Source organism: Hypanus sabinus, chromosome 1 (assembly GCF_030144855.1).
Source record: "Hypanus sabinus isolate sHypSab1 chromosome 1, sHypSab1.hap1, whole genome shotgun sequence".
Classification (NCBI taxonomy): Eukaryota; Metazoa; Chordata; class Chondrichthyes; order Myliobatiformes; family Dasyatidae; genus Hypanus; species Hypanus sabinus.
This window is the reverse complement of record NC_082706.1, coordinates 37235443-37261224: the sequence shown is the minus strand read 5'-3', so window position 1 is coordinate 37261224 and position 25782 is coordinate 37235443. Positions and strand designations below refer to the sequence as shown.

Here is a 25782-nt window from a genome sequence, read left to right as displayed (position 1 = left end):
TCCTTTCGGATACAAATCCTGGAGACCAGTGACGAGGCAGGAGGGAGGTGCAAGAGTTTCATCTTTGACAGTAATTTCTTCCGTTTCGCCATGCTAACGACAATGGGGTAAAGGGCAGGAGGCTAAGTGGAAGGAGGACAGTTCCAGGCCTCTCCCTCATGGGAGAAAGAGCCAGTGGTCTCCCTTAGGCCTACCCTGGATGGCAGGACGGCTCAGCGAGGGCTTGGAGGAGCCGTGGGAAGATCCGGTGCTGAGGAATATTAACTCCTCTGAAATTGAGGTTAGAACTACCCACATCAGCAGAAAAAAGTCGAGTCCGCTGTATCTGAAGATCAGGAACTGTCAGGAGGCTCAGGGCTGTCAGAGGAAAGAGTCTCTCTCTGTCTCTGTGTCTCCCTTGTGTTTCGAGAGTCTGTACCCTCTAGGTTGACATATGAGGGTAATCTAAGGGGATGGACTTGCCCCTCCATTGGGGTGGTGCGCTCATAAACAGATATCTGCTGGGGAAAGGATGGGGGGGGGTAACTAGCAGAAGGGGGTTTGCCTGTAGGGGCCGTCTGTACGGAATCCGAGTGGCCTGCTGGAGGCCGTTGGGTTCTGAGGAGATCTGGAGTATTCCTGGGCCTCTGACCTTCCCAGAGAGGCCTATTGAATATTCAAAGGCTTACATAGAGTGGTGGAGAGGATATTTCCCGTAGTGAGGGAGACGAGTACCGAGGGCACAGTCTTAGAACAGAGATGAGGAAAAAATTCTTTAGCCAGAGAGTGGTGAATCTGTGGAACTCATTGCCACAGACGGCTGTGCAGACCAAGTCATTGGGGGTATTTAAGTCTGTATTTATATGGAGGTTGAGAAGTTGCAGCCCCTGATTTGGCTACGCTTCAGCCCTGCACGCTCAGGGATTCTCCTGGTTGGCCTGCTCCTGGGCCTTGGGTCCAGTTGACAGGCCTGCCCAAACTGACTGCGTGACTCTCACTCTTGGGGGTTACATCGGTGGCCAGGTATCCTTGGGGAGAGGGAACATATGGGAGTCATCCTACAATGGAGGGGGTGCCCCCCTCCCCAGGAATTGATTGTAAGATTGTATTTTAATTTAGAAGCATAGAAATCTACAGCACAATACAGGCCCTTCGGCCCACAATGTTGTGCCGACCATGTAACCTGCTCTAGAAACTGCCTAGAATTTCCCTAACGCCTAGCCCTCTGTATTTCTAAGCTCCACGTACCTATCTAAGAGGGTCTTAAAAGACCCACCTCCAGCACCGTCGCTGGCAGTGCATTCCACACTCTTTGTGTGAAAAACTTACTCAAATATCCCCCTTGTACTTGAGTGTAAATAACTCGTAGTCTTGATTTATAAGGTGTTATGTGTTGTTTTCAAATAAGGGAGGGGCCTCTGAATGGTCAACCCCCTATCCCTGGTGAGGCACTTGCCTCACTTGCTCCTCCTGCCCGCCAGACCCGTGAGATTCCAGCCAGCTTCCATCCTCACCCGCAGGTGTCCCTGGACTGACGTGTGGATCGGTAATTTCCCATCGTGTGGGTGTGTCACTCTCCCTCTCTCTCCACAGATCAGCGGCAGGTGTCCCCTTGCACCCCACGGATGGACACGGTGTGCGAGTGTCGAGCTGGTTCCTTCTGCGCCCCTGATCAGGCCTGTGAAGTGTGCCAAAAATGTAAATCCTAGTAAGTAACATCCAACTCCAATATGAACGGACAGTGTGCATTTCAGTTGTTCGGTACAAATAATCTTTACGGTGTGACACCCTTGTGACCCTGCCCTGGGGGTTGGTGACGCTGGCCTTTGGCCTGCAGGCACTCCCACCACAACCTGATTTATAACAGTAAGACTCTGCCTGCTCGTGCCAACTGTACCATCGGGCAGAAGATACAAATGCCTGAAAGTATGTACCACCAGGCTCAAGGTCAGCTTCTACCCCTGCGTCATAACTTCTCCCCAGGGCGACAGGATGGGCTCTTGACCCGAATCTACCTCGTTGTGACCTTGCGCTTTATTGACTATCCGCACTGCACTTTCTCAGTAATTGTAGCACTTTAGTCTGTGTATAAAGTCCTCACCTATTTAGCCTTACCCTATAACTTGGGTCCTCAGGTCCTGGCATCATCCTTGTAAATTTTCTCTGCACTCTTTCAACCCTCTTAGGTCAATCTCTGTCAAGTCTTTGATATCTTTCCCATATGTAGGTGATCAGAACTGCACGCAATACTCCAAATTAGGCCTCACCAATGTCTTCAACATATCATCCCATCTCCCGTACCAAATACATTGATTTACGAAGGCCAAGGTGCCAAAAGCTTTCTTTACGAACCCATTTACCTGCAACGCCACTTTCAAGAAATTATGGCTCTGTATTCCCAGATCCTTCTGTTCCACCGCACTCCTCGGTGGCCTGCTGGTCACTGTGTAAGCCCTACCCTGGCTAGTCCTCCCTCCCGAAGTGCCACACCCCACACGTGTCTGCATTAAATTCCATCTGCCCATTTTCAGACCGTTTTCCCGTCTGGTCCAGATCCTGCTGCAAGCTTGGATGCTGGCCTTCCCTCCTGTCCATTAAGCCCCCAAACTTGGCTGATTCAATTTATTACATTATCATCCAAGTTATTGATATAGATGACAAACAACGAACCCAGCACTGACCCCTGGGACATTCCAGCAGTCACAGGCCTCCAGACAGAGAGCAACCATTTACCACCACCCTCTGACTTCTCCCGCTGAGGCAATGTTGAATCCAATTTACTACGAATGCAAGTCACCTTCTGGGTGACTAGTCTCCCATGCAGGACTTTGTCAAGTGACTTGCTAAAGTCCACGTAGACAACATCTGCTGCCTTTCCTTCATTAACTCTCCTGGTAATTTCCTGGAAAAACTTCCCAAGATTGGTTAGACTCAAATAAACCAGCTTACACTCGTGTTTGCTGGGAACCGTTCCTTATCTCCCAGCATGCACACATAGGCCAACATCAGCATGGGTCAGTGTTGAAGAAAGCCTTTAAGGTGTTAGACTGTGACAATATCAGGTAGGCACAGAGAGTATCTACTGACAGTACTTGTATTGGCTCAGGTAGCAAACACATAAATTTACAAAACTTTGTCAAAGAATAGTAAAGGTAATACCTAGGGAAACAAGTCTATGCTAGCCAGGCGTTCTTCTTGGTCCCGATGTAACCTCCACCCACTTTTGGTTGGTCGCTCCCTGTACTCCCAAATTTCTCCATCCTTGCTTCTCTTGTCAGATCAAACTCTGCTGTAGTTTAATTGGGTCAAGCTCATCTGACTGACCCCTGTATCAGTTTCTCATTGGTTGGGACCCAAGCTCATCTGACTGACCCCTGTATCAGTTTCTCATTGGTTGGGACCCAAGCTCATCTGACTGACCCCTGTATCAGTTTCTCATTGGTTGGGACCCAAGCTCATCTGACTGACCCCTGTATCAGTTTCTCATTGGTTGGGACCCAAGCTCATCTGACTGATCCCTGTATCAGCTTCTGATTGGATGTGATTCAAGCTCATCTGACTGACCCCTGTATCAGTTTCTCATTGGTTGGGACCCAAGCTCATCTGACTGACCCCTGTATCAGTTTCTCATTGGTTGGGACCCAAGCTCATCTGACTGATCCCTGTATCAGCTTCTGATTGGATGTGATTCAAGCTCATCTGACTGACCTCTCTATCAGCTTCTCATTGGATCTGACCGAAGCTCTGGCTGGCCTGTATCAGCTTCTCATTGGATGGGACCCAATGCTACAAGCATCATTGCTTTATGGCTCTAGCACCTAGATTTGCCGTCTAGATAGTTTCCGACTTGGACTGGTTCAAACCCGTCCAAGCAAATAAGCAGACCAGCAGACCCACAGGCTGTTCCTCCTGCAAGCCTGTGAGCTTACATAATAAGCAGCTTCTTGTCTGAAAGCCGTTTCAGGTTTAGCAGATCATCAGCAGAAATCTCACTATGCCCACGTTCAGTTAATCACGCTCTGATTAAGCGATCCCTCAGTGAGAACCAGTCCGCTAAATGCTCACGCGGCAAGAGTAAAGACCTTTCCCTCTGCCCGTTTCCACTGCCCTTGCCTCCTTCCTCTTTGCTGAATTGTTCTCGCTGGCCAACACCTTGCACCCGATGAACAACCCTGTGATTCCATCTCATCTTCCAGCTGCCCAGAGGGTGAGATCACCAAGAACTGCACACCGACTTCGGACATCGAGTGCGGGAAGAGTAAAGCTGAAGTTAGTCCGACAGCAACAGGAAGTGAGTACCTTCTCCACGTGTTTAACAACTCCACTGCTGTTACAAAGGTGTCGGCGTCAATAACCGGAACCTCCTTTCCTTTTCAGGCAGTTATCTGGCATTCCTGATTATCCCCTTTGTCGTCTTGATTCTCGTTGTCAGTCTTGCGTATAACAGGAGGAAACTCTGTGGTAAGTCTCAACGAACTGATAAATGTACCCTGCTTGCTCACTCTTGCACCCTCCCCTCTGAACTTGTAATGCTTTATTCTGTTGACCCTGACCCTGATCTTGTGACTGAACCATTGACAAGGTTGGTGTGATTGTTGAGGATGGCAGACACTGGCTCTCCCCCACGCACTTCCTCCTGGCTCTTACTACCATCGGGGAGGAGAGACGGGGGAGCCTTGCGTCCCACTAGGTTCAGGAACAGCCTCCCTCACCTCAACACTAAACGGATTTCACAACCTGTAGGGTCTCGGCCCAAAACGTCAGCTGTTCGTTCCTCTCCGTGGATGCCTCCTGGCCTGCTGAATCCCTCAAGCGTTTTCTGTGTGCCACAAGTTACAGGCTCACTTCCGAAGCCTCTAACTCGTGCTCTCAATACTCTTTTATATATTGCACCATTTGTCTTCTCTGCACATTTTTGTCAGTCTCATTATGTATAATTTTTCATTATTGTATTTAAATTCCCACAAATGTTTACAAGAAACTGAATCTCTAGGTAGTATACGGTAACATGTACAGTCGGCCCTCCTTATCCGCTGATTCCGCATGCACGGATTCAACCAACCACGGATCGGGAAAACCCGGAAGTTCTTTCGCCAGCACTCATTGCTTGAGCATGTACAGACTATTTTTTCTTGTCGTTATTCCCTAAACAATACAGTATAACAGCTATTTACATAGCATTTACATTGTATTAGGTATTATAAGTAATCTAGAAATGACTTAAAGTACAGGCAGTTCCCAGGTTATGAATGAATTCCGTTCCTGAGTCCGTCTTTAAGTCGGATTTGAAGTCGGAACAGGTACATCCAGTATTATTTAGTGTCAGTTAGTCAAACATTTTTCTTAGTATATAGAACATATTTTACCTTTCTATACATATAAAACACTTAAGAAACATATGTATTTCAATAATTAAACCACTGTGTTGCTTAGTAATAATTGTAGCTTTCATTGGGGCAGGGCCTTTCACATGCTCCATTAAAATTGTCCCAATCGTTGACCGACTGTAGCCTAAAGCTTTTCCAATGACCGATAGCGTTTCACCTCTTTCTGATCGCTTTATTATTTCCACCTTATTTTCAATCGTGATTACTTTCGTGAACAGAAACACCGCGGATTCAGAGCTGCACCGCCAGGTCCTAATATCCACCGCACTAAAGTCTGGGGTTCCGCTGGGTCTTAAAGACCACCGCACTGAGCCAGATTAAATAAGGGACTTGAACATCTGCGTATTTTGGTATCTGCGGGGGGTCTTGGAACCAATCCCCTGCGGATAAGGAGGGCCGACCGTACATAGTTTTATAATAAATTTACTTTAGCCCTGACTCCACTCAACATCAAATCAATGTTTCTTGACAGTTCCTGACTTCTGACCCCTCTACCTCTGGCCTTAACCTCACGTCCCTTCAAGAGTACCAGGTCCACAAGTCCTCCCAACTTAATCCTGAGCCATGGGACCTAATCCTCCTTGTATTGGGACAGGCTGCACTTGAATCCGAGGGGGACCAATATCCTTGCAGGGAGCTGTTGGGAGTGGTTTAGACTAATATGGCAGGGGGATGGGAACCAGTATGATAGAGCTGAGGATGAGCCAGCAGGTTTACGAGTAATGATGTAATATGTAACATAAATGTAAGGAAGGACAGGCCAACGATTGGGTACAACTGCAGACAGAGGCAAAATTCATGAGGGTGAAGAATGCAGGACTGAAGGTGCTGTATTTAAACGTGCGTAGCATTCAGAATAAGGTGGTTGCCATGGCGCAGTTAGAGATTGTATGTTGTTGTGGGCATCACTGAGTCATGGCTGAAAGAAGGCCGTAGTTGGGAGCTAAACATCAAGGGATGTACATTGTATTGAAAGGACAGGCATAGGGTGTGGTGTGGCTCTGTTGGTAAGAGCTGGAATTATATCTTTAGAAGAGGTGACATAGGGTCGGAGAATGTTGAACCTTTGGAGTAAAAAAACTGCAAGGGTGAAAAAACCATTATGGCTCCAAATAGAAGCCAAGATGTGGGGTTGAGATTGCAGAGGGAGCTGGAAAGGGCATATAGTAAGGGTAATGTCACGATTGTAAAGGGGGACTTCAATATGCAAGGGGACTGGGAAAATCAAGTTGGTATTGGATCGCAAGAGGGGGAATTTATTTGATGCCTACGAGATGACTTTTTACAACACCGTGTGCTCAAGCTGACTGGGGAAAGGTTATCTTTGATTGGGTGTTGTGTAATAGCCCTGATTTTATTAGCTAAACATAAAGCAATGCTTATGACGTTCTGTTTATAATGTGATTGAATTTGTATGGCAATTTGAGAGGGAGAAGCAGAAGTCACGTGTATCAGTATTGCAGTGGAATAAAGGGAATTACAGAGGCATGAGAGAGGCGTTTCCCAGGTGGGTTGGAGGTGGGTACTGGTAGGATGACTCAGAGCAGAGGTGGCTGAAGTTTCAGGGAAGAGTTCACAAGGCCCAGGATAGACATGTCCCACAGAGGAAGTTGCTCTCAAATGGCAGGGCGAGGCAGACGGGGATGACATGACTGCATAAAAGCCAAGGAAAGACCATATAAGGTAGCAAAGGTGAGTGGGAAGTTGGACGATCAGGACGCTGTAAAAATCCAACAAAAGGCAACTAAGAAGGTTATAAGAAGGGAAAAGATGAAATATGAGGGCAAACGAGGTGATACTAAGCAGGATACTAGGAACTTTTAAGGGAGGGGAGAGTAGATAACCGACCACTGGAAAATGCTGCTGGCAAGGTAGTAATGGGGGACAAAGAAATGGCAGAAGTACTTTGCCTTATTCTTCACTGTGGAAGATGTATGCTAGAGGTCCGTGAGAGTCGGGGAGCAGGCGTGTGCCATTGCTATTACAGAGGAAGAAGTGCTAGGCAGACTGAAAGGTATTCAGGTGGATAAGTCACCCTGGACCAGATGGACTACATCCCAGAGTCCTGAAAGAGGGGGCTGAAGAGGTCACTTGATTCTGGCTCAGTCCTGGAGGACTGGAAAATGCAAATGTCACTCCACTCCTTAAGAAGAGAGGAAGACAAAAGAAAGGAAATTATCGGCCAGTTAACCTCAGTGGCTGGGAAGGAGTTGGTGGCCAATCTTAAGGAGAGGTTTCGAGGTATTTGGAGACTAATAATTCGAAGTCAGCATGGATTCCGTAAAAGGAAATCTTCCCTGACGAATCTGTTGGAATTCTTCAGTGAGGTAACAAGCAGGGTGGACAAAGGAGAGGCAGTGGATGTCATTTACTATTGGAAGGTTATACTGCATCAACCTGCACTTCAAAGACAGTTTTAAAATCAGTATTATAGTACAGAAACTGGCCCTTCAGCCCATCTAGTCCATGGGAAATTGTTATTCTGAATAGTGTTAATAACTTGCTGCTAGACCATGTTGTCCAATCAATGTACTTATCCAAACTTCTCTATAATGTTGAAATCAAACCACTGGCAGCTTATTCCACACTCCGAGTGAAGAAGCCCCCGCCCCCCACTCGTCTTCACATGTATACCTCTCTATCTGGTCTCTATAGGGAAGTCTAGTTGCCAATACCCACTGTTTGAGTGCAGGGTCCCCCCCCCCCCCCTCACTAGCAAGGAGAGGATACTCCCAGCTGAAAAAAAGTAGTTTAAGCAGTGAAATTTTAACCAAATAATTCTTGACACACACTTGAAACTTTAGGATTTCTAACTTAAACGCAAGATGTCCGGCTTACAGATGACAAACGATTGTCAAACACAGGTCCGATTCTCATAAACCGGAAGGACTTTCCATCGCGTTATGGACAAGCAAGCCAGTCATCGAGGCTGCGGAATGAATTCTTTTGCCTCCTGGTTGTGTCCTTTTCCTCATCGTTTTCAGTAAATCTTCTTGTAAAGTTGAGAGGTGGTGGTGGGGCAGCGTGAGGTGCATCACCGCCACCCACTGAGTTTGAGTGTGAAGCAAAGACACCAGAAGCCTAGCCACTAAATGCCACCCCTCCCCCCAAAAAACTCATAATATTAAAAAGTTTAAAGCTTTTCAGAAAGTCAGATACACACTTGTATACATTACAATGTCAGTGATCTAACAAACTTAAACTTCAGTCTTAAACAGCTGTCCATGTCTGTCCTAAGATCTCAATCTGGCAATTTCCTTTGCACTTTATAGGAACTGCATTCAAATAGTAAATGCTGCACCGTTTCTTGACAAGTGCTCTCCCTACAAATCCTGGGATTATGCGTATTAATCCTGAACAAGGAATTATTCAGCCTAGGATGTCCAATACTTGCATCTCGTCCCTTGATAATCTTGTCCTGATAGTCACCTGAAACAAACAGGGACACTGAACGACCTGCCATGTGATCTTTTGAACCATCTGTGAAGAATCCGTTATCTCTTCCTTGCAGTTATTGCTAAACTTCCTGTGCCACTGATAGTTACTGGCTGTGATCTTTTCCTGAGGTCCCAGATCAGCCGCAGGCAGAGGGAAATTCCATGGACGAGTGTTGGAAAGGGGCACACTGGGCCCATATTCCACATTAAACAACCCAAGATCTTGTGTTCATTCATTTCCCATCCACCTATGAAAGCAGTGCTCCCAACACTCAGTGTTATTAATACTGGATGATCAACTTTATGTCCTCCTGCGTTAACCAAATAACCATTGCGAACAGTAGCTGTGTAGTTGGAACATTTCTACCAGTCTTGCTGAAATTGGAGATGATTTAATAGCATCACAATGTAACCTCAGTGCTTGAGCTTGAACTCTGGGGGCTTTAAGACCGCCAGTGAGGCTGACCCATACATAACACATCCATAATCAAAAAAAAGTTCTGATTAGAGCAATATACACTTGTTAAAGTGACCTCCTACTCACACCCCAATCACACCCAACCAAGCACCTGGGCACACGTAAGGGTTTTTACATGTCTCTAGAATTTTATTCACACACACCTTCCATGTTTTGCATCTACCCACATATCTAGAAGCTTCGCCACTTGCTTAAGAGATTTACCACATAACTTGAGACATAATGTTCCTTTTAGAAAAAAACAAAGAGCTTGAGTCTTTGTAGTAGAAATTTTTAAAACCCCCGCCAGCACCCCCATTGCTCTACTTCAGGTGTTTTTAATGCAATGAGCCCCTACCAGTAACCGAGGGGTCCACAACCCCAGACTGGGAACCCCCGTGTCTACTTTATTAACAACTGTGTGCATGGTCCTAACTACATAACGTGTATCCCTGCCTCTCCTCCACTCTGCACCGTCATCAGCAGATAATGATTTGAAAACGTCTGAGCCAGCATCTAAGAAAATACATTTAATCATAAAGTTAAAAAAGGAGCGGAGCCCCATTCTCTGTCTCGTACTCCTTGGAGAAAGTTGTTCCCTCCCTAACTTGTATCTTCCTATCACAACAAATCTTGAATCTAATTAAACCCATCGCCTTTTCCAGTTCAAGCAGCAACCCTTGTGTCCATAACATAACAGAAACTCCCACTTCATCAAAAAAACTGCCACCGCTGATTCTTTATTAACTTGGCCTTACGAATATCAGGTTCCAGGCTTCAGATGGTTCTCCCTTTATGAAATTCAGATTGGTTTACAGCAATTTTCTATTACTTTCTACAAAATCAGAAAGCTTTGCTATAACCATTCATCTCGTGCATGTGAGGCCTATACCTGGAAGGATCTGATTGATCCTTAATTGGGATAACTACCTCTAATTTCCAAGAAGCAGGGAGTGGCCTTTAACCCATATTGTATTAAAGAATTTCAAAGCCACGTGAGTTTCAGATCTGATAACCGTGTGAACACATTATAACAAATATCATCTTTCCCAGGTGTTGTCTGACCAGCACTATTAAGTTCAGACAATGTAGATTCACATCATGCCCAGCCTACACCTTGAGAAGATCTGCTACTCAATCCTCAGTTCGGAAATAACGTTCCAAAAAGTGTGAGGACCCTTTTCCTGAATATTTTCAAAGTTCCCAGCCAGACTAAAGGTCCATTCTCTCTCCCTTTCCTCAGTACCTAAATCCCTGACCTCCAGCATTTTCCAGTAAAACTCTTCAGACTCAGACTCAGCCTATATATTAGAAAAATACACCTTCTCTATACCAATGCAGCTCTGTGGGGACAAAGGTTCTGTTTAACCCTTTTTTGCCAATGCATTGATGACTTGGAGTTGGGGACTGGGAGGGGTGGGGTGATAATGTTTGTACTCTGGGTGCATCTCTTTCATGAATGTGAATCGTACATTTGTTATGCACTGCACAATTCTCCTTTACACTATATTCTCTTTATTTAAAATAAAACAATAAAAATATTGTTGAAAGAGAAAAGAAAGACAATGTAAATTCAACTTCCAAGCCAGGAACTGGAACATTCTTTTTTCCTTCTCAGCAATCTAAGGATTGTTTGCTAAAACTTTTTCTGTAAGACTCTCCCAACTTAAATTGGCGAAATATTTTCACTGCCGTGTATGTTTGCTTGCTAGCACTTCTGCTTTTTCAGAGTCAGTAATTGCAACTGTCTCCCCACCCTACAAAACCGGTAATGCCTCAAGTTTTCTAACCCCTCCCATTTTCTGTATTATACCCCAAACTTCCCTGCCCTGGATCTCTTTCCTAATACTATCACAGTACATTCTCCAATACTTTATATTTTGCCTTTCTCATTACTCTTGTAACTATGGCTTGAGCTCTTTCACGTTGTGTGGAAGATGACTGAACTGCCTAACTTTCCTCAAGTTTTATTCTGCCCCTTCACAGCTCTTTTACATTCATCTGCCCACCAGAGAACATCTGCCCTTTGATCATCTCACAGGCTGGGCATTGATTCCTTAGCTATTGGGTTGAGTGCAGAACCAAGATACTATCTCTCAGCTTGATATCCTCCAAAATCAAATGATCAGGAAATCTGCCTTCACATAAATCAACAAATGCATCCCAATTTGCCTTTTTAAAATTCCATCTGGGGATATGAGAACCTCTCCTCTTCCCATTGTACTGACAATGGGGAAATGATCACTCCCCACTGTTATATCATGATACACTTCCCAGTTACACATACCTGATCTATCCTCAGAAACCAGCTTAAGGTCAACACCAGGAACTGTTCTATTAAATAGATGAATCCTTGTGCTCCTACCCTCATCCAAACTTTTTTCTTCCAGAAAGTGTCCCTTTCACATTTATGTCACTGCAACTCCACATAGTACCAAGCTTTGAAATCCCCACACCATTTAACCTAATTTTTCCCCATTTCCACTGCTCTTTCCAATATATCAAGTGTCATATTTCCAAGGGTTATAAAAATTAACTCTACTATTCTTTCCACCAATTTCAACCATAATTGACTCAAACACCTTCAATTTCCATGATGATGTGCTGTCTCATTTTAACAAGGATGGTCTCTCGTCCATTACCCATTTTCCAGTTGCATCTTACATCAATGTAACCTGGTATCTTAAAACTTTGACAAGGGTTAGAAAACTCAAATTCTGACAGTGAACCTTGACCCGTACAATGCACAGGACTGGGAAATGATAACTCCCCATTCAGTCAGTCGACATCCCATCTACCAAGACCGGCAAGTGGAGCAGAGATAAGAGTCGAGTCCAGACAAGAGCCCCCAACTTTGGCAATGTCCTTCCTTGACTGTCTTCCATCATTTAAACAAATTAAACCACATTCTTTCAGAAACTCCTCTACTACTGCCCCATTAGCATCCTATACTACTGCCCTGCAAACCACTATGCATTAATCTATGAACACTTGATCTATGCCCCTTATCATGTTGTACACCTCTTTCAAGTCACACCTCATCCTCCCTCCGTCCAAAGAGAGAATCCCTGGACGTTGCTAAAGTTTAACGATTTACAGCAGCATCTCCAACATCTTAATGTCTTCTGGCTTTATTTGATTGAACTCCTAATCCCCAAATGAAAGTCAGCCCCTTATTCTGAAACAATAACAAGCTTTCAGTATTAACCTTGTTCAGCTTCCTCAAAGTCAGGTGCTCAGTAAGATCGCCTCTCAGCTCAATGTCCACAAATCCAGTGAGTTCATGAAATGAGATTTTAGTTCCCAGTGACGTCAGACTAAAAGCACAACAGCTCAAATCACCGAAGCCCTGTATAGATGTAAAAAGACTTCTGTGTTCCTTTCTCTCTTAAATTACTTGCCGTACCTGGTATTAACTTTGTGTTTCATGTGCCAGTTTGCCTAAATCCTTTTATATAACAGAAGTCTATTGTCTCTTTGCATTTAGACATTATGCTGCTCTTTTTTTTTGTTCTTCCTGCTAAAGTTCAAAGTAAGTTTATTATCAAAGCATATATATGTTACCATATACTACCCCGAAAATCATTGTCTTTGAGCAAAGAACTGTGATAGAATCGATTGATTATTTTATAGTCGACCCTCGACTTTTATGTAATGTTCAGAAATGTGAGTATGATGCGATTGCTATTTCTGATTTGAAAGATGTTGTTTCTACCAGACCATTTTGGCGTTTTCCAGAATATTTATTACAAAATGCAGAATTTATTGAGTTTATTGAAACTCAGATAAGAGTTTTTTCTCTTTAATAATATAGGAAATGTCTCCAAGTTATTAATTTGGGATACATTGAAAGCTTATTTACGTGGTCAAATTATATCGTATATAGCTAAATTGAAGAAGCAAATAAGAATGGAATTAGATAAAATCTCTAAACAAATTAAAGAATTGGATAACATTAATGCAATCTCTCCAAATGCTGTTTCACTTAAAAGAAGAGTAGAACTACAATCACAGTATAACTTATTACTAACATATCCTATTAAAGGATATTTGCTTAAATTGAAAAGTCAATTTTGTATCTCTGAGGATAAAAATAATACGCTCTCAGCTTCCCAACTAAGAGCAGTTAGAGCTAAAAGACAAATTTTAAAGATTCGTAAAAACAATGAAGATATAGTAAGTAACTATGAGGATATTAATAATACTTTTCAAGATTTTTATTCTGGTCCTTATAGATCTCAATTTCCTGCAGATTCCTCCAAAATGGAAGCTTTTTTTTTACATAAGATTAAATTTCCACAAATTTCTGATGAAGAATCGATTGAAAAATCTGCACACAAAGACTGACAAGCAAGCAATGTGTAAAAGCAGACAAACTGTGCAAATACAAAAAAAAATAACAATTACTCACACAGGCACAATCAAAAATCTGGCTTTATAATACAAATTCATAAATGAAATCACATCTTACTAATAATACAAGCCCGATCCAGTTTTAGAGTCAAAATACCACAAATTATATTCTGACCGATCAGTTATTACAGATAGGACAATCTATAATAACTGTCCAGATATAATAATACAGGATAAATAAGCAAGTACAACTTATTTAATAGATGTGTCATTTCAAACACACCTAACTTACAGAAATCAGTAAGTGAAAAGACACCAGAAATGTGCTGAATTAAAAGAGGAAATTGAAGGACTTTGGAACATGAACAAGGTATACGTAGTCGTGGCAGTAAATCTACAACTGGTATCTTCCCAAAGTCACTACACAACAGCATTAAACGATTAGGGCTATACTGTGGTATCTCAGTAAATCTTCAGAAAGCCACAATACTAAACACTACTAGAATAGTCAATTGACAAATGAGTGTGCTTGGGTCTGCCCGTATCTCAGGCTTTACCAGCTTGATCTGGGATAAAAGTAATACTGTTGTGGCCCACAGCAAACGTCCTCATCTGACTTTTTTTCTTTTTCCCCCAGTCACTAATCCTTTCCTTCTCTGTGAACATTTTGTGCCATCTTCACTCCTTTGATTTTATATTCAATTTTATTTTGATATAAAAATGGGCCAAAGGAGCTGAATTCCACCCACGTGACCAATTGTAATATAAAAACCTGATTGTAATGTGGGACAACACACACAAAATGCTGGTGGAACACAGCACGTCGGGCAGCATCTGCTGCGCTCCACTGGCATTTTGTGTGTGTTGCTTGAACTTCCAGCATCTGCAGATTTCCTCGTCTTTGCAATGTGGGGTAAACTGGAGCCCTCCAGAGGAAACCCAGGTGGTCACAAACTCCTTGTGGGCCTAAGCTTAAGTTGAGAGGAGGGGAGGTTTAAAGGGAGTCTGGGGGATACATTTTTCACAGGGTCTGGAATTAGCTGCCCGAGGACCAAGTGACAACTTCCACATTGAAGAGGCACCTTGGATAAGCAGGACACGGAGGAATGAGAGAATTGAACCCGGTTTGTCAGTGCTGTAACAGCGTTACACTTTTCCCACCCCCCCCCCACACCATTGTAGCGCTGATCATTGGTGAGAGGAACTTCCTGAGTGCTGGAGGGGGGGGCACTGATGTATTCATTACATTGTATTAACCACCGAATTAGCATATCCCATCTTGAGAGATGTGAGGACCTGCACTCCATGGTGTGTAAAGGCATGAAGCTCACTGCCTCCCACCTCCTCTCTGTGTTTCCTCACCTTATTGAGAAATGTAGGTTGGAAGCAGAACTTGGATAAATATGAAGTGGTAAAGTAGGCAGGATATATACAGGGAACAGCAGGGCGTGTTTTCAAACAGAAAGACCTCGGGGGTTTATTTCTCCTCTGGGTTCAATTTTGTCGCTTGTATGAAAGGAATTTGGGCGTACCTGCGATCCAGTGATCATAATTCCATTTGTTTCAAGATATTTGGCCTTCATCAACCGTGAGTTCAGGAGCCGAGAGGTAATTTTGCAGCTATATTGGACCCTGGTCAGACCCCACTTGGAGTACTGTGCTCATTTCTGGTCACCTCACTGCAGGAAGGATGTGGAAACCATAGAAAGGGTGCAAAGGAGATTTACAGGGATGTTGCCTGGCTTGGGAAGCATGCCTTATGAGAATAGGTTAAGTGAACTCAACCTTTTCTCCTTGAAGCAACGGAGGGTGAGAGGTGATCTGATGGAGGTGTATAAGATGATGAGAGGCATTAATCGTGTGGATAGCCAGAGGCTTTTTCCCAGGGCTGAAATGGCTGGCATGAGAGGGCACAGTTTTAATGTGCTTGGAAGAAGGTACAGAGGAGATGTCAGGGCTAAGTTTTTTTTAATGGAAAGAGTGGTGAGTGCGTGGAATAAGCTGCTGATGACAGTAGTGGGGGCGGATACAATAGGGTCTTTTTAGAGTCTCCTGGATAGGTACATGGAGCTTAGAAAAATAGAGAGCTGTAGGTAACACTAGGTAAAGTAAGTACATGTTTGGCATACCATTGTGGGCCGAAGGGCCTGTATTGTGCTGTTTCTATAATTATGCAGAAGGATAGGTCTGGTCCTCGGGTTAAGATTATTAGCTGGAGAAAGCCCAGTTTTGATGACATCAGAGGGGGTCTGGTGAGTGTTATTGGGACAGGCTGCTTTCTGGCAATGCAATTCTTGGTAAACGAGAGGCTTACAAAAGTGAAACTGTGAGTGCATTGGGCAGTGTAAAGACCTTGATGTACAAGTAGATAGTTCTCTGAAGGTAGACATATGGTATGCTTACGTTCATTGACAGGGGTATTGAGTGTGAGAATTGGGATGATGTTATAGTTGTACAAAGCTTAGAATATTGTGTGCATTTCTGGCTGACACTCTAGGGACAATGTGATTAAGGAAGAGAGGGTGTGGAAGAGATTCTCAGTGATGTTGTCTATATTGAAGGACTTCAGTTTCAGTAGAGATTGGTAACCCTGAAGAGAATTAGACTGAGAGGTGACGTGACAGAGTTCTATTAAATTATGAGAGACACAGATGGAGTCTGTTGCCATGTCTCCTTGATGGGGGTGTCTTCAACTACAGGACCTAAGCTTAAGTTGAGAGGGAGGAGGTTTGAAGGGAATCTGAGGGGTACATTTTTCACAGAGTCTGGAATTAGCTGCCCGAGGAGGAAGTGGCAACTTCCACATTGAAGAGGCACCTTGAATAAGCAGGGCACGGAGGAATGAGGAAGTAATATAACAGAGTGGGGTTGGTACAGATGGGCGTGGCAGGTCAGTATGGATGCACTGGGCTGAAGGGTCTGCCTTTATATTGTACTCTGTAAGTAACTGAGGTACCCATCCTCGAAGCATCCCTCAAAGTACAATTTATAAACCAAAAAGGAGTAATTTTTCCTGACTTCCCACTTTTTTGTTAGTTAGTCAGTTCCCATTCACACTGACATTCTCTCCACTGTCAGGAACTCGCACCTAACATAAAAACTTTTTGTTACATCTTATTGAGCATCTTCTGTAATTGCAAATACTCTGCACCTGTTAGTGCCCCCTTATTCATCTCCTTAAAGAACTGTACTAAATGTGGCAAACACGATTTCCCTACTGACCAATTCTGACCACATATTCTCTGCTTGGTTTTGGACCCAAAGATACATGTCTTTCTCCACACTGTTTAAAAAAACCCCTTTATTCTGCCTTTAAGTTTGACCTTCTGAAGTGCATCGCTTCACGCTTCTCCAATGTTTAATTATTTGGGTTTGTGACGCTGAGTTTGGGACTAATGTAGAATTGTGCATGAAAGGGGCCCCCTACAACCATGCAGTATTTGGCCGCTGCAGATCCTTTGACAATCTGCCCTGCCCGACCAACAATGCGAACTGCTCGGACAGATGCAGCCTCCCCCCAGGGTCAGCGCCTGCCATTACGGTAATCTCTCACTAACACCCACAGATCCTCGGGCAGTTCAGTGGCCACGGTGCGTTGCGTGTATCCAGCTTCGTGGCACGGTGGCGTGGCGGCCAGCGTAACCCTTCCCAGCGCCAGCGATCGTGATCGGGTTTCGATTCCCGGCGCTGCCTGGAGGGAGTTTGCACGTTCTCCCTGTGACCGTGTGAGTTTCCTCTCGGTGCTTCGCTTTCCTCCCACAGTCCAAAGATTTTTGGGATTAGTGAGTTGTGGGCATGCGATGTTTGTGCCGGGCACACGGCGACATTTAGCGGGCTGCCCCCCTGCACCTCCTCGGACTGTGTTGGTCGCTAACACAAACGACCTATTTCACTGCGTGTTTTGATGTACATTTAACTACTAAATTTGTGCTTGCTGAGGGGCTCGATGTGACGTCGCCAGCTTTTTAACGAAGACTTTCCTTTGTTTTCTGCAGAGATAATGAGGAAGATTCATAGCTGCTTGCACAAAAGGGATTCGGCAGGTAAGGGAAGAATGGCCAGAAAGTGAAATCGTACTGGGACGGTGTAGATGCCCTCAAAGGGCAACCCCAGAGTCTTTCTATTGTATTATTAAACACTAATAAAAATCCTTTATTACTTTTTAATTGTTCATTATAACACACCTTTTCTCTCCTGGGCCTCTTTATTTTGCCACTTATAAACAATAAAGAGTCAAGTGAGGAAGCTGGTGGAAGAAGCTGTAACGACCCAGAGGAAGAGCATTCAGACTGGCCAGGACCCAAACCAGGATCCCTGGCACTGGAACCAGCAGAACCTGGGTCCCCAGAGCAGAGAGTAGCAGCAAGACCTGCTGCATCCCCAGAAGCATCCTTTCAGTCTAGATAAGCGGCCTTAATCGAAGACGCTTACTGTCCATTTCCCACCACTGATGTCCTCCAAGGGCATCTTCCAGCTTCTGGTTTGTTGTTCCACTGTGGGGGTCTCCATCAGGGTCCTGAGATAAAACAGTCTTATTTGACCTGTCCAGGGAACCGTTCCAGTGCTAGACTGTGGTGTACAGGCGGCCCCCGTTTTTCCGACAGCTCGCTGTTACGAAAGACCTACATTAGTACCTGTTTTCGTTCACCAAAGAGGATTTTCGCTTTTACGAAAAAAAGATGCCCACTTTATACGTGTGTTTACCCCGGGAAAGACTACCATGACTGTGAGGCCTTGTGCGGGCAGTTGTGTGCGCATGCGTGTACGTGCGTATGTATGCATGTACGTGCCGATTCTTTTTCTCCAAACCCATTTTGGCTTGTTGTCTTCCCGATTCTGATAAGTGAAATTACACCATATATACAATATTTCTACTTTATATAGGCTGTGTATTTATCATATCATTCCTGTTTTTACAACAATGTCCGAGGGGGAGCGTTTGCTACTGCTGTTCAGGAGGCTTTAAACTAATGTGGCAGGGGGATGGGAACAAGTGCAGAGAGACAGAGGGGTGTAAAATGAGGGTAGAAGCAAAAAGTAGTAAGGTGAAAAGTAAAAGTGGCAGGCAGGCAAATCCAGGGCAAAAAGCAAAAAGAGCCACTTTTCAACATAATTGTATAAGGGCTAAGCGTGTTGTAAAAACAAGCCTGAAGGCTTTGTGTGTCAATGCGAGGAGTATTCGTAACAAGGTGGATGAATTGAATGTGCAGATAGTTATTAATGAATATGATATAGTTGGGATCACAGAGACATGGCTCCAGGGTGACCAAGGATGGGAGCTCAACATCCAGGGATATTCAATATTTAGGAGGGATAGACAGGAAAGAAAAGGAGGTGGGGTAGCGTTGCTGGTTAGAGAGGAGATTAACGCAATAGAAAGGAAGGACGTTAGTCTGGAGGATGTGGAATTGAAATGGGTAAAGCTGCATAACACTTAAGGGGCAGAAAACACTGGTGGGAGTTGTGTATAGGTGACCTAACAGTAGTAGTGAGGTTGGGGATGGCATTAAACAAGAAATTAGAAATGCGTGCAATAAAGGAACAGTAGTTATAATGGGTGACTTCAACCTACATATAGATTGGGTGAACCAAATTGGTAAGGGTGCTGAGGAAGAGGATTTCTTGGAATGTATGCGGGATGGTTTTCTGAACCAACATGTCGGGGAACCAACTAGAGAGCAGGCCATTCTAGATTGGGTATTGAGCAATGAGGAAGGGTTAGTTAGCAATCTTGTCATGCGAGGCCCCTTGGGTAAGAGTGACCATAATATAGTGGAATTCTTCATTAAGATGGAGAGTGACATAGTTAATTCAGAAACAAAGGTTCTGAACTTAAAGAAGGGTAACTTTGAAGGTATGAGACGTGAATTAGCTAAGACAGACTGGCAAATGATACTTAAAGGGTTGACGGTGGATATGCAGGGGTGAACTACAACAATTGTTCATCCCAGTTTGGCAAAAGAATAAACTAGGGAAGGTAGTGCACCCGTGGCTGACAAGGGAAATTAGGGATAGTATTAAGTCCAAAGAAGAAACATATAAATTAGCAAAATAAAGCGGCACACCTGAGGACTGGGAGAAATTCAGAGTCCAGCAGAGGAGGACAAAGGGCTTAATTAGGAAAAGGAAAAAAGATTATGAGAGAAAGCTGGCAGGGAACATAAAAATTGACTGTAAAAGCTTTTATAGATAAGTGAAAAGAAAAAGATTGGTCAAGACAAATGTAGGTCCTTTACAGTCAGAAACAGGTGAATTGATCATAGGGAACAAAGACATGGCAGACCAATTGAATAACTACTTTGGTTCTGTCTTCACTAAGGAGGACATAAATAATCTTCTGGAAATAGTAAGGAACCGAGGGTCTAGTGAGATGGAGGAACTGAGGGAAATACATGTTAGTAGGAAAGTGGTGTTAGGTAAATTGAAGGGATTAAAGGCAGATAAATCCCCAGGGCCAGATTGTCTGCATCCCAGAGTGCTTAAGGAAGTAGCCCAAGAAATAGTGGATGCATTGGTGATAATTTTTCAAAACTCCTTAGATTCTGGATTAGTTCCTGAGGATTGGACGGTGGCTAATGTAACCCCACTTTTTAAAAAAGGAGGGAGAGAGAAACCGGGGAATTATAGACTGGTGAGTCTGACATCAGTGGTGGGGAAAATGCTAGAGTTGGTTATCAAAGATGTGATAACAGCACATTTGGAAAGAGGTGAAATCATCAGACAAAGTCAGCATGGATTTGTGAAAGGAAAATCATGTCTGACAAATCTTATAGAATTTGGCTTGGATAGGTTAGGTGAGTGGGCAAATTCATGGCAGATGCAATTTAATGTGGATAAATGTGAGGTTATCCACTTTGGTTGCAAGAACAGGAAAACAGATTATTATCTGAATGGTGGCCGATTAGGAAAAGGGGAGGTGCAACGAGACCTGGGTGTCATTGTACACCAGTCATTGAAGGTGGGCATGCAGGTACAGCAGGCGGTGAAAAAGGCAAATGGTATGTTGGCATTCATAGCAAAAGGATTTGAGTACAGGAGCAGGGAGGTTCTACTGCAGTTGTACAAGGCCTTGGTGAGATCGCACCTAGAGTATTGTGTGCAGTTTTGGTCCCCTAATCTGAGGAAAGACATTCTTGCCATAGAGGGAGTACAAAGAAGGTTCACCAGATTGATTCCTGGGATGGCAGGACTTTCATATGAAGAAAGACTGGATCGACTAGGCTTATACTCACTAGAATTTAGAAGATTGAGGGGGGATCTTATTGAAACGTATAAAATTCTAAAGGGATTGAACAGGCTAGATGCAGGAAGATTGTTTCCGATGTTGGGGAAGTCCAGAACGAGGGGTCACAGTTCAAGGATAAAGGGGAAGACTTTTAGGAGTGAGATGAGGAAAAACTTCTTCACACAGAGAGTGGTGAATCTGTGGAATTCTTTGCCACAAGAAACAGTTGAGGCCGGTTCATTGGCTATATTTAAGAGGAAGTTAGATATGGCCCTTGTGGCTAAAGGGATAAGGGGGTATGGAGAGAAAGCAGGTACATGGTTCTGAGTTGGATGATCAGCCATGATCATACTGAATGGCGGTGCAGGCTCGAAGGGCCGAATGGCCTACTGCTGCACCTATTTTCTATGTTTCTATATGTTACTGTTATTTTAGGTTTTATGTGTTATTTGGTATGATTTGGTGGGTTATTTTCTGGGCCTGGGAACGCTCAAAAATTTTTCCCATATAAGTTAATGGTAATTGCTTCTTCACTTTATGACATTTCGGCTTATGAAGGGTTTCATAGGAACGCTCTACCTTCAGGTGGGGGGGGGGGGGGGACCTGTAATGAAAAAAAACTAAGCAGCAGATGGCGGAAATACATTTAAAAAAACACATCCAGACTAACCTACCAGACTCGTCCCTGTGCTTTTGTAACTTCGATATTCTCCTGTCTATGATAACACTGTTTAATTCGCGATGCTGTGTGTATGTTCACAGGGAGAACATAGAATCTCCCCTGTCGAAGTTTGTATGTTCTCCCCACCAACACGTGGGTTTCTCCGGGTACTCTCACACTCCAAGGGGTTAGGGTTGGTGAGTAGTGGGCATGCTAAGTTGGCACTTGTGGAATGCTAAGCTGGCAGCGTGGGAATGCTATCGTTGTAACTGGCATTAAGGCAGGTCCACAGAGCTAACAAAGGGTTTTTACTGTGGAACGTGTTAGATTTCCTGTTTATGAGCTTGTTTATTTTTATGTTGAGTGTAAAGTTGCCGTTGTCTTTTACAGATTCTGAACACCAAGCGGTGTGTGTAGCATCCTCTGAAACGGTAAGTAAATGGTTTAGGGAAGAATGGTCTGAATTAAATTGACTTTAATTCTTACATCCTTCATATGAGGAGTAAAAATCTTTACGTTACGTCTTGGTCTGAATGCGTAATTTATAGTAATTTGTAATGAATTGTATGTACAGTTGATATAACACAGAAATACAGTTGAGTCAGCGTGAATTAATCAGTCTGACGGTCTGGTGGAAGAAGCTGTCCCAGAGCCTGTTGTGAGGCCTAATTTGGAGTATTGTGTACAGTTTTGGTCAGCTACCTACAGGAAAGTTTCCTATTCTGTTGCCTTTGACGTGATAAAGTGGGCGGGATGGGAGGTGGGGTGGTATTACCAGTCAGGGAAAATGTCCAGGTGGGACTGTGGATTAAGAAAAGTACGACCACATTAATGGGATTTCACTATAGACTACCCAATAGCCAGCAGGATTTAGAGGAGCAAATTCTTAGAGAGATTGCAGGCTGCTGCTAGAAAGCATAAGATTGTTCTAGTAAATGATTTTAATTTTCCACATATTGACTGGGACTCCCACGCTGTAAAAGGGCTGGATGGAAGAGAGTTTGTCAAATGTGTTCAGGGAAGTCTCCTTTATCTCTTTTTTTTAAAATTTATTTTTTATTGAAGTTTATCATCAAACGAACATTTCCACAAGATGTATTTCAGATACCGTACATATATATCATATAGTAATATTTGTCACAAATCTCCACGTAATAATTAACTTATAGAAAGGAGAGGAGAGAAAGACCAATGGGAATAAGAAAACTATGTACTAAGTAGGGAGTGATCTTTTTTTTTAACAACATATTGAAGTCTCCTTTATCAGTACGTAGAAGTCTGAACTGCAGAGAGCGTGATACTAGGTCTACTATGGAATGAGAAAGGGCAGGTGACAGGAGTTTGTGTAGGAGAACACTTTGCATCCAGTGATCATAATGCCGTTAGTTTCAAGGTAATTATGGGAAAGGACAGGACTGGTCCTCGGGTTGACATTCTCAATTGGAGAAAGGCCTTTGGCAAGGTTCTGAATGTTTAAGAAGGTTCAGTTGCTTTGCATTAGATGAGGTAATAAATTGGACTGGACATTGGCTTCCCAAGAGAAGCTAGGGAGTGGTAGTAATGGTTGCCTCGCTGACTAGTAGTGTGCTGGGTGCTGTGTCTGTTGCTGTTTGTCATCTATATCAATGATCTGGATGATAATGTGGCTAACTGGATCAGCAAATTTGCTAATGACACCAGCTTTGGTGGGTGTAGTGGACAGAGCGTGTGGCCTAGTGGATAAGGCTAGTGATCTGAAGGTCACTGGTTCGAGCCTCAGCTGAGGCAGCGTGTTGTGTCCTTGAGCGAGGCGCTTAACAACACATTGCTCTGCGACGACACCGGTGCCAAGCTGCTTGGGTCCTAGTGCCCTTCCCTTGGACAACATCGGTGGCGTGGAGAGGAGAAGGCCTGCAGCTTGGGCAACTGCCGGTCTCCCATACAACCTTGCTGAGGCCTGCGCCCTGGAAACCTTCCAAGGCGCAAATCCATGGTCTCACGAGACTAATAGATGCCTAAGAAGTGGACAGAGGAAAGACTATCAAAACTTGCAGCAGAATCTGCACCAGCAGGAAAAATGGCGGATGGAATTTAATGCAGACAAGTGTGAGATGTTGCATATATATGTATATAAGACTTTTGCATGCTAATGTTGGTCTTGCACAGTGAACAGAAGGGCACTGAGGAGTGTGGCAGAACAGGTGGACCTGGGAACACAGGTCCATAATTCCTTGAAATTGATGCCACAGGTAGACAGGGTCATAAAGAAAGGTTTTGGCACATTGGCCTTCATGAATCAATGTATCAAGTACAGGAGTTGGGATATTATGTTGAAGTTGATTAAGGCATTGGTGAGGCCTAATCTGGAGTATTGTGTGCAGTTTTGGTCAATATTAATATAACAATAAAAATGAAAGGGTATGGAAAAAAATTTACAAGGACGTTGCCACGACTTGGGGACCTGAGTTACAGGCAAGGTTGTATAGGCCAGGACTTTATTCCACTGAGTGGAAGAATGAGGGGAGATTTGATAGAAGTATTTGTAGTAGGCCTCCATTAGTCTCGATAGACCATGGATTTGTACCTTGGAAAGTTTCCAGGGTGCAAGCCTGGGCGAGGTTTTTTTTTTATGGAAGACCGGCAGTTGCACAAGCTGCAAGACTCCCCCTCCACGCCACCAATGTCGTCCAAGGGAAGGGCATAAGGATAGAAGTAAACACAATTATGAGAGGTATAAATAGGGTAAATACAAGCAGGCTTTTTCCACTGCGGCTGGGTGAGATCAGAACTAGGGGTCATGGGTTGAGGGTGAAAATTGGAGTGTTTAAGAGGAACATGAGGGGGATCTTCTTCAGCCATAGAAGAGCTGGCAGTGAAAGTGGTGGATGTGGGTTTGATTTCAATACTTAAGATAGGTACATGGATGGGAGGGGTGTGCGTGGTCTGGGCACAGGTCGATGGGACTAGGCAGATTAATGGTTCAGCAGAGACTAGCTGGAACAAAGCAATGTTCTCTCTAAGGTGTGTGCAGGCACACATAAGGAATTTAAACTGTTGTCGCCCGTGACCCCATTGGCATGTTAAGTATTCTTCACGATCGTACACGATTGCATTTCCTTTTCCGGTTTCTGGTGCGGACGGTGTTAACAACGTGGAGTTTGCGGTGATTCATCTGCAGATTTTAGAACTGGCTTATTTATACTGTTTTTATTGAAGAAATTATTCAGTGTGCACATCTTGTTGTCGCTGGGCAAGTGGAACAGTACAAGGGTTTTGTGCACGCTGGTCATTACAAATTAGGGGCAACATTGGGCCAAGGGGCCAGTTTCTATGCTCTAGTGTTCAGTGACTGTTCTATGACCCTGTCCTAAACCTTCAGTGACCACCGGTCAGAGAGACAGAACTAATGTCCACTATTTCTTTCAGGTCAGTGACAGTCACCACGGATCAAATGGGACTCCAGTGGACACCTGCATTTCCGTGATAGATACTGATACTGAGCTGTCTCAGGCCGAGAGGACAACTTTGCTTCAGAATATCCCTGAAGGTCCAGCCAGATACACAGCTGGGCCAGTTGCCGAGGGCGGTTGTCATGGCAACAGCTCTGTTAGCCAGCCAGTGGGCCAAGGCGACAACTCTTTGGGACAAAATGAGCAGAAAGGCCCCAGAGATTTCACTTGTACTGTTGACACCGGCTCACTGTGCCACTGTCAAGCAGCTGCCGTTAAAACGAGAGGATCTAGCAGCACAGAGAGCTCACCACAGAATACACACGAGGCTTCACCTTCAGTTCCATGCCAAGCCACGGTAAGACACCATTCTCATCTTCAACCTTTTCACCTTTTTCTCTTCCCTCCCTACATAATGTTTTGAAGAAGTTCAAAATCATCCACTTTGTTAGGTAAATCAGAAAAGGCCAGTATGTAAATGAATAAATGTTGGGACGGGGATACAAAGAGATTTGGGGCCGGGAAGGAGAATCGGAATCAAGTTTATTATCACTGACATACGTCGTGAAATCTGTTGTTTTGTGTCCGCAGTACATTGCAATACTTCACAAATTACCGCAAGTTACAATAAGAAATGTATTAAAAATGTATTTCAAAACAGTGGATTTCAGTTAATTGGGACATATGGGGACCAGTACATTTTGATCCAATTAAACAGCTGCCCCAGATAGCCAGTTTCAGGGAAATAGTTCAAAGGTACATTTTATGTCAGAGAAATGTTTACAATATACATCCTGAAATGTTTTTTCTTCACAAACATCCACAAAAACAGAATGAATGACAGTTAAATGTTAG

The 25782-nt window shown here is 43.9% G+C and overlaps 1 protein-coding gene across 1 annotated transcript in view; it reads left to right on the top strand.

The window, feature by feature from the left end:
* LOC132393034 (uncharacterized) overlaps positions 1-25782 on the top strand; it is a 61038-nt gene that overhangs the window by 28863 nt on the left and 6393 nt on the right. Inside the window, exons 4-9 of the mRNA XM_059967762.1 lie at positions 1573-1687; positions 4176-4270; positions 4357-4440; positions 17609-17656; positions 21890-21930; positions 24905-25285. Of these exons, the coding sequence (XP_059823745.1) occupies positions 1573-1687; positions 4176-4270; positions 4357-4440; positions 17609-17656; positions 21890-21930; positions 24905-25285 (764 nt within the window). The remainder of the gene's footprint in view (positions 1-1572; positions 1688-4175; positions 4271-4356; positions 4441-17608; positions 17657-21889; positions 21931-24904; positions 25286-25782) is intronic.